Source organism: Corylus avellana, chromosome ca1 (assembly GCF_901000735.1).
Source record: "Corylus avellana chromosome ca1, CavTom2PMs-1.0".
Lineage (NCBI taxonomy): Eukaryota > Viridiplantae > Streptophyta > Magnoliopsida > Fagales > Betulaceae > Corylus > Corylus avellana.
In genome coordinates, this window is record NC_081541.1 from 28,911,306 (window position 1) to 28,921,285 (window position 9,980).

The following is a 9,980-nucleotide window of genomic DNA, read 5'->3' on the forward strand; positions in this document are numbered from 1 at the left end:
TAGTGGTGACATTTTGGCGCCGCTATTGAGTGATCATTAGCAACGACAATTTTGTCACCACTATTGAGTGATCATTTGCAGTGATCCATTCAAGTCGCCGCTATTGATCATTAGTATTGGACCATTTGCATCGACCACATTAGTGGCGACAAAAAATTTTGTCGCCGCCAATGTGTCAGATGCTTGTAGTAATATATGCCTCATGCGGTATGTTTTGATAGTTATGTATAAACAATAAGGTTTAATTTATGTAATAACATTATGTTATGAACTAGAAACTCTAATATATTTTATAAGCGAGTTCGTAGTGTCTAAAAGAAAACAAAATTTTATTATATGATTTTTTCGGTCATAAATATGTGACATGTTTTTCTTATAAAGGTGGTCAGAAATAAAGGAATATAGTATTTTTTTTTCTACATCAAAATATGAAATTAGAGAACAAGCAGGAAACAAAAGATACAAGGAAAAATATCTGACATCAGCTTTTGGTAATAGGGGCAAAATATAAAATATCGAGAATGAAACCAGGATCTCTCTTTCCTGTATTCTAATTTGATCGGAAGCTGTTAAGGAATTTTTTTGGTTTGATGTAGGCTTCCTAATTGATATACATACTCGTTTGGTCTTTTTACATTACTGTTACACATCCATCTCTTACTCATAAATATACGTTTGAATATGTGAGACTTACATGTCGTCCCAGATCTTCAATTAATGGTAGATTTGTCAATCTCTTTTATGTAGATTATGAAATCACTACTTATCCTAAAAAATTATTAAATCACCACTTATCCCAAAAATTTAAGCTGATAGGAATAGCTAAATTTAATCGCTTAATCATTACTTTAACACTCTCCCTTAGGTGTGGGCTCAAACTCTCTTTTAATAGGTGAGACCCAACATGTGAAATATTTAGTTGAAATGGAAGATAAATGATGCGTGTCAATGTTCGAACTCAGGATTTTTAGCTCTCATACCATGTTAAATTATTACTTATCCCATAAATTTAAGAAAAAAACATTTTTGTATATATAAGATTCTTACTACCCTAATTTTACAGGTTGGAGTTAGAAACTATTTCCAACTAATCCAGTAAAGCTAGGCCCGCACCAAAAAGATGGAATATTGAGTAATTCATGTTTAGGCCGCAGAAGTTAAAGTATTAATGAGAAATATATTATAATCATAATTTGGTGATGATGTATCACAAACATTAACTTCTGAACTTTGTGCCATTTTTTCTTATGAAAAAATTATGGGTAATTACTTTTTCCCCCCACCAACTATAATGCATTGTCACTTTACCCCCATGAACTAACAAACTTACTGCCCGATCCTATTAAAGTACCATTTTGTGCCGAAAACCCTCCTTCCGTTAGTCAAAGCATTAACTCAGACTCTCAACCCGTCACATGTGCCTCACATACTATCTTGAAATAACAATGCGTTGTAGTTAATGGGGGCGAAGTGACAATGTGTTGTAATTTAAGGGGGGAACATGTGAGATAGAAAATTTCAATATGGCATGTGGGGCGCATGTGACGGGTTGACCGTCTGAGTTAATGCCTTTGACTGACGAAATGGGGGTTTTGGGCACAAAATTGTAGTTTGATAGCTAGGGTAGGGTAGTAGGGTTGTGAGTTCATGCGGGCAAAGTAACAATGCAATGTAGTTGATGAGGAGAAAATGTAATTACCCATAAAAATTAACTATTGTAGTTGGCTGTTCTTTAATCTACAAATAAATTTGTATGGTCACATTAGGTCTTAAGGTAAAAAAGAGAGAGATAAACGCAGATTAGCCGTAGATATACTCACACGAGGAATAATAAAATATAATACAATTTTAGGATGATTTGCAGGAAGATGCTGAACACATCAATTCTTAATTAAGTTTGTTCCTTAATGGGCCAATTGTATTTTTAAATATAAATCATTAAACTATATATGAACTTCTAAATTTTATAAACAAAATATTTCTTAATCGAAACATCAAGAATTAATTGACTGAGTGTTTGCGCGTAAACAGATTAATTAATACCAGCAGGCAGTAACAGTAACATATATATATATATATAAGATAACACAATCACAATACAAACAACAAAAAAGGCTGAAATATCTTAAATTTTTTAATGACATATAACAGGGTGTATGACTCATCAATATTCATCAAATAAAAATTCAACCAAAAGTCTAAAAAACATTCCGCATATGAAATATCATGACAGAAGATTTTAATTTAAATTTCTGTCCCAAAACTGGTCGTTTGGAGGAATTTATCTTGGTGTTATTGGAAGACTTTCCTGTAATTTATCAAAACGACAAGGATTTGTGGTTCTTAATTATATTCTAGTTTAAACCATATTTTTTCTTATAAAAGGTGTTTGTGGATTGAAGAAAGCAACATTAATAGAACTGCACTCTTCCATTAATTGAAGTGGTCGGATTTGGCTGCATTTCAAATATCTGCAAATTAAGTAGCGGCCGGTTCACCCGCTAATTAATAAAAAATGGATGACTTACCAAGTCTTAGAGGCTCCATATAGTGAAAAACGTAGACCGGTTCATTCACTCCCGGCTATAAATACACATGTTCCCGTGCTTCATCTCTCACTCCTCACAAAACCAAGAATTCACAGAATACAGAAGAAATAGATTATAAACCAGAATAAGGATGAAAGGGTTTCCTAATTACCTTGTAGCTTTGGCACTCATGGCTTTGGCATGTTCCATTGCCTCTGCCTATGACCCGGCTCCTCTGCAAGACTTTTGTGTTGCAGCTAACTCTTCCACTGATGCTGGTATATAAACATTCTTCTTCTTCTTCTTGAGTGTTTCTTCGCAATATCCTCGGGATCTACAAATCAATGTAATTATATATAAACCATTATTATGTAAGGTCTTGTGATATTAACAAACTTTTCTTTGTGCAGTATTTGTGAATGGAAAGTTCTGCAAGGACCCAAAGCTTGTCACGGCCAATGATTTCTTCTTTCAAGGTCTAAACATTCCTAGAAGCACTACAAATCAACAAGGGTTGAATATTGTCACTGTTTTGACTGTAGACAAAATACAAGGCCTTAATACATTAGGCGTATCCTTGGCTCGCATTGACTTTGCACCAAATGGCTTGAATCCTCCCCATATTCACCCTCATGCCACTGAGATATTTGTAGTCGTAAAGGGTACCCTGTATGTTGGCTTTGTTACATCCAACCCAAATAACCGCCTTTTCACGAAGGTTTTAAATGCGGGAGACATCTTCGTGTTCCCAATTGGTCTCATTCACTTCCAGTTCAATGTAGGAAGTACTGACGCTCTTGCCTTTTTCGGTCTTGGTAGCCAGAATCCAGGTCGTATTACCATAGCAGACACAATATTTGGATCTAATCTTCTCATCAATGCTGATGTTCTCACCAAAGCCTTCCAATTGGACAAGAATGTGGTTAACTATCTTCAAAAACAGTTTTCTTCCAACAACATTTAGAGAAACATTTGTAATAGTAACGATGAATGGTTCATATAAAAAGTTTGCCTTGTTTTGCTAGTTGTAACATAGTGTTAGTAATTATAATTAAATGGAATGATTTCTTACGTACATGCACTTTCTTTTCTTTTTGGTAGCATGTTTTGTTCTGTTTTTCTGCATGTATCATGTTGTTGCATGCAGAGACTGATGTTTTTCGTTGTGTGGAGCTTTAGTTCGTTCTGCAGATGTTTGCAGTTTGGTTCAGCTTTATTCTTGTTTGATATATACAAATTAGGTTACTCATTCACCCAATTGAATCAAATTAGATTATTAATCCCTATTAATGTCGAGATGTGTGATCGCACTGGTGGGCCCAAGTATCGCTTTCTAATTTGGTTTAATTTAAAGGAAGTTGGGTGTGTGTAACACCGCAAATTTTTATTGAATCTGACGTGGTTTTCTTAATGCATGGCACAATTCCCATTAAAAAAATAATAAAAAATAAAAGAAATGTTAAGAGTACTAAAATGATTTGAAGCTTATTCATTGGTGTCTGTAACATTTTTTTTAATTAATTGTTTTCATCTTCTCCAATGAATAATTTAGTTCCACATCATTTTGATACCTATTTTTTAATAAACGATTTGATACCCTTAATATTTCTCATAAAAAGAAAAAAAAAAAACAAAACAAAACAAAATGTAATTAATGAAAATAGTACGAAAGGTTATAGCATTACTCTTTCAAAATACATGGCATGCAGCCTTGCACGTATATACAACTTTCAAAAGTACTGCTAAAGAGAAACAAAGTTCAACTTCAATTTAAATCTTACGCAATATCTATTTACAATGAAAATAATAATTATCATATTTTCAATCGTACCATCAAAATATTCATGAAAAAGTACCAACCTAATCGTGACTTATCAACTTTCTACTTCTTAGATTTTCTCTCAAATTCGAACAGAACTTATAAAATACACAATCTAACAAACTCTTTACTCAATGTTAAATCTAACTCTTATAAATAAATTATAGTGAAAGTTATTTATTTTTTAAAGTTAAATGTAAAAAGTCAAATTAAAAAGTTTTATGTTTGTACTTGGTAATTGATCATGGGAGAACTTTACTTGTACAAGATAACAAAACCCTTGAAAGTTGTTTCTCATCCATGCTGAGAGGACTTCACAAACGTGCCAACAACTATGTCTAGTTACCATTCTCTACCGCTTATGGCAGAAACAAGATGTTGGTAGGCATTCTAAAATGTCAACATATATCCATACGAATTAGTGAAAGAACTACCAACTGTTAAACCTACTTAGTGGTTAGGTTGGTTATGTAAGGTTGTTATTAATTAGTCTGTCGAAGAAGAAAAACATGTTTCATTCACTCCCAGCTATAAATAGACATGTTCCCATGCAACATCTCTCACTCCTCACAAGACCAAGAACTCAGAGAATACAGAAGCTGAGAATCGTAGCCACAAGAAGGATGAAAGGGGTTCCTAATTGCCTTGTAGCTTTGGCACTCATGGCTTTGGCTTGCTCGGTTGCCTCTGCCTTTGACCCTTCTCCCCTGCAAGACTTTTGTGTTGCACTTAAAACTTCCACTGATCGATGCTGGTATGCACACCTTCTTCATCTACTTTTTCTTCGTATTGTTATTATAATTATCTGCTTTTATCTGGATCTACATGCCAATGTAATTATGCTAGCTAGGAGGTATTACTTAAATGGGCCTTTTTAATTTCTGCATCACATGCTATAAACCATTAATATCAAGTGTCTTGTCCTATATATTGTCTGTTTTAGGTTGGGAAGGGAAATCATTCCGGTCTCATTAATAGAAGAAGGATCATGAGCATAAAGCTTTTACATCGCAAAGCATAAAGCAACAAAGTAATTGTTATATATGGGTTACATAAATTTTTGAGTGGAGGGAGCGCATGGGGGGTGGGGGGTGGCATTTTACCCCTCTCGCCCCTTTCTAGGTCCACAATTGTTGATGCAAGGGAAGATACTGAGTTGTCAGATACTGTATTAATGGCATTGGAATATCTTGACAAAAAAGATCCAGACAAAAGTAGAAAGAATCAGGCATAATATGTGAAAAATATTGTATAAATAAAGATATGCATAAGAATGAAAAAAATCATGCATAATAGTTGAAGATTATTTCTTTGTCTACAAGTATTTTAGCGGGAGAATACTCAAACCTTAGCCTATATAAATGCATGTCATTATTATTGTAATTCAAGTTTTGAAATATCGACTAAATTTCAGTCTTTTAGAGTTATTTTTATGTTTGCTTATTTGAAACAATTATGGTCTTTTATTTTATTTTTATTAGTTTCTACTGCTATCATACTCTGTCACAATAATCTTAGTTCTGCCCGTCGTCAATTGTCCACTTTGGTTACGTGAAATATTAACCATGTGTATATTAGCTCTTGGACACCATTTTCTTCCAAGCCGATTTTGAATGATAAGCTCTACCTAAAGTTTGTTACAATTGGTATCATAAAAGAAACTATGTTACGAGTTCGAGTCACGAAGGAACGACCTATAAGTTGGATTAAGAAGTCTTAATATTATGTGTGGCATGGGCATAACACCAGGTTAGCGTGAATAGAGTGAGCTGTCATAGATGTCGAATTTGAAAGAGTGATAATGTTACAATTCCAAGTGTTCTATGTTGATTAAGTGCAATCTAAACCGTATGTATATAAACTCTATCAACTCTTAAAAAAAATAAAAAAAAAATAAAAAAAGAAAAAAGAGGAAATTTGGTGCACAGGGGAGATCGAGAAAAGCAAAGTGAAGTTGGCTAAGGTTATGGTCATTGTTGAAAAATTATGGATTTCTATATAATTATGTTTGGGAAATAAACGGTTAATATACATACTTGAACACCACTTTAACCCAAAAGCCTGAGCTTATGGGCTTGGGTCCACTTAACTATATTAACTACTCTTTTATTTTTTATTATTTTTTTATTATTTTTTTGTTTATTTATTTTTATTTTTATTATTTATACTTTTTCAATGCGAGACTTAACACTTACAAGTGTGCTCACAACAATCTTCCCATCACTTGTGAATCTCTTCACACTGACCACTCGCTTGTGAGTTTTTTTACATTTCTAACAATGTCCTGTGTCAACAGTTCTGAAAGCAGACACCAGCTCCAAACCATGCGCATTTAGACACCCGTCCCACTGAGCTAATTATGGCTTTGATACCACTTGTTGGGAGATAAAGCAGTTTGAGAGTTTAACTAAAAGTACATTAATATACATATTTTGATGTCACACTAACCTTATGTGCTTGGGCCCACTTATGTATATATATTAACTACTATTTTTCTTTTTACTTTCTTAATGTAAAACTCAACATTTACAAATGCACTAACAACAAATTAAATTAATGGATTTCACTCCATCAGCACTTGTTCAATGGCATCTATAATTTATTAATTTTTGAATCGCAGAACCAAAATTCAAAACCTATGATTAGATACTTACCAATTTCGATGGGTTTTCAGTTCGGTTCAAAACCTTAATTAGCTCATGCTACATAATGTCTGTTGATAGATAATATATTTTTCATGGTTGCTTGGATTTAAAGGTTTCCTAGAACTAACTACCATTCCAAAGTTTTTGGTATTTTCTTGTCTTTTCCATAATTTCTTTTCTTTGTCCGAGTTAGAGAGAAGTTAGAAGTGATATTTCAAACACGTACTTGGTGGATTCAATCGTTTAGTCGCTCTACCTTACATACCAAGCATGCTACGTTGAAAAAAACACAAGGAGTTCATAAGCAACCGTGTAATTTCATTATCATTATATATTGTTACAACAAGCCAAAAATGGCAAACTTTATTCAAACCATCTAACGGTTCGTTGTGGCTATAACATATAGTGTTCTAATTATTATCCCTCAAACTTTTTCTGTAGATAGTCAACCACATTCTTGTCCAATTGAAAAGCCTTGATGAGAACATCTGGATTGATAGGAGGATTGGCTCCAAAAACATTATTTGCTATGGTGATGAGCCCACACTACAAGAAATTAGGTCTTTAGGGGCGACTCAAAGTTGCCCCTAAAGGTCCTAAAGTGGACGCTATTGCCAACAGCGTCGACTTTTCAACCCTAAAAGTGTCGACGCTAATAGTCCGACCCTAATGATCAAATGTTTGATTATCAGGGTCCACTTAAAAGTCGACCCTAATGATCACTTCTAGCGTCCACGTTATCGACCCTAAAAGTCACAATGTTTTGACCCTAAAGATGATGTACACGGAAGCGAAAGTCGACCCTAATAGGCAAGCATTAGCGTCCACTTTTAGTTAACCATTAGGGTCCACGTTGTCGACCCTAATGGTCCTTAAAAAAAAAAATAATAATAACTATCAGCGTCTAAACCAAAGTGGACGCTGATAGTTAACCATTAGCGTCCACAAAGTGGACCCTAATGGTCCTCAAAAATTAAAAAAATAAAATAAAATAAAAAATAAAAAATTAACTATTAGCGTCCAAACCAAAGTGGACGCTAATAGTTAACCATTAGCGTCCACAAAGTGGACCCTAATGGTCCTAAAAAATTTTTAAAAAAATAATCTGCAATCGATCGCACTTGGAGTGCGATTGATCGCAGTACCAGTAGGTTTTCGACATTTTGCGATCGATCGCAGAACCAGGGAACACTGGTATGAGTAACATACATCGGCTAACTCCTAACCACAATACTTCTAACATATATCAATAACAGTCCCACTAATACATGTTAACTCCAATATAATGAAGTAACAAAGTGAGACATCTACAGTCCCAAGACAATCATTGAAAAAATGCCCGCCAGCCCCCCATTAAACATGACTCTTACAAAGGCTATCAAGTCAAAATCCCATTCACAGCCAAAATAGTGAGCTGGTCAAGAGTTGGGTCTACAGGACACTAATTTAGTTGGTAGGAAACAAGTCGGACCATCAGAAAGTAGAGAATTATTGCACAAACATTTGATGTAAATATGCATAATAATATTGGTAATCAATAACTCAATAATAATTAATAGTAAAATGGGGAGCAAAGGGAATGTTAAGCTAATAGGTTAAATGGCTTCAAGGTATAATTGATGTAAAAAACAATTCATTTCACATATGAAAAAGACAGTTAACAAGGCTAGGAAGTTTAGTTTTTCCAATGGTTTGATCCAAAAAGCGAATCAGCTGGGAGACATGTTCATCAGTCCAAGCACCTTGTCAGGTTCTGTTGTCATTACAGCGAATTCAATGGCAGTACCTTTTACTTTTCTATTGTATACTTTTCGTTTATATTAATGAAATAATTATCTCCAAAGATGAAAGATAAGCGTCTGCTTTTCATATAAATGTAGATTTCCAGCAAGAAGATTGCCACCAAACTAAATTGGCAAGCAATAAAAAAAGGTGGTCCTCTCATCCAACCTAGCGTTGGGCAGGTTTCAAATCATCTCTTTTATATAATTTTTGGTGAGTAGGGGGAAGGGTGCCTTCCCTGTAGATTTTGACAGTTACAGGCAGCAAAGAGACATTAAAACAGCTACAATATAAACTTTCTTAACCCACATTTGCCTATATTATAACAAAAACCTACTATCATTGTTTGTTGAAACTGACACCACAATCCCTATGGACCGCCAAGATTAAACGCCCACACACACATGCACCTACTGGAAAATATACCCCAGTTTCTGGGTATTTGGTCAACTTCAATTATAAATAATTTCTGGCACTGCACCTCCTTTTGACATTCAAAAGTGATAATGATTCAGATGAAGAGCAGCTTTTCCTTAATAATTCACTCTCCCATAATAATTTAGTGCATGCATGTGTGTTAAAGGATGAAAAATGAGCATGAATAGTGCTTGTCTCTTCAAGATATCAGAATAAGAATATCAAAAAATATGGGAGAGTGAGAACTGAGAACAGAATGCTTACATAGCAATGTTGAAGAAAACAACAAAACTGGCGCTTCTAAATAAGGCACTTTGTGGAACAGATTTTCCTTTGTAAGGGTAAAACAGAGACAAAAACCCAGCCACAGTAGTAGCAATGAGAAATGCTACAGACAAATACCCCAAAACGACAGTTGGATCAGAGGGGGACTTGCAGATAACAACACCTTTCCCTGTTATTGGAGTTCCAGCTGCTGGCTGCAGAGATCAGAGAGAACAAGACGAATACTCAGACAGCAACCAAGAAACAATATAACCATTAAAAGAATGGAGAATATTTAGCTTCAATGGACAAATCATTCAAAGCATAAAAATAAGTAACTAAAGGTCAGAGCAAGTTGTGCTCCACTTCTTGGACTCCTATAAAATGTAATTTAAAGCATTTCTCTGAGTAACAAAATAAATTGAAATAAATTTATAAAGAGGGCATATGGGGCTACAAAGTAGGAACTATTGAAACTTGAATTTTGATACAGGGAAGTAAAAAGCACAAAAATCTTGCCTCCAG

General features: G+C 34.4%; 2 protein-coding genes across 2 annotated transcripts in view; one reads left to right on the forward strand and one right to left on the reverse strand.

The window, feature by feature from the left end:
* Positions 1 to 2,679: 2,679 nt before the first annotated feature.
* On the forward strand, positions 2,680 to 3,492 carry LOC132169183 (germin-like protein subfamily 1 member 7). The gene is made up of 2 exons (XM_059580258.1): positions 2,680 to 2,806; positions 2,939 to 3,492. Exons 1-2 carry the CDS (start codon positions 2,680 to 2,682, stop codon positions 3,490 to 3,492), a joined length of 681 nt encoding a protein of 226 aa, XP_059436241.1.
* A 3,917-nt stretch (positions 3,493 to 7,409) lies between these two features.
* The window catches only part of LOC132169191 (germin-like protein subfamily 1 member 13), a 15,357-nt gene continuing 12,786 nt past the window's right edge, over positions 7,410 to 9,980 (reverse strand). The window contains exon 3 of the mRNA XM_059580264.1: positions 7,410 to 7,538. Within this exon, the coding sequence (XP_059436247.1) occupies positions 7,410 to 7,538 (129 nt within the window). The remainder of the gene's footprint in view (positions 7,539 to 9,980) is intronic.

Excerpts from the sequence above, each read along its gene's own strand:
- LOC132169183 (XM_059580258.1), top strand. The coding sequence starts at position 2,680 with ATGAAAGGGTTTCCTAATTACCTTGTAGCTTTGGCACTCATGGCTTTG. Across the intron at positions 2,807-2,938 it reads TAACTCTTCCACTGATGCTG|TATTTGTGAATGGAAAGTTC; the intron begins GTATATAAACAT and ends TTCTTTGTGCAG.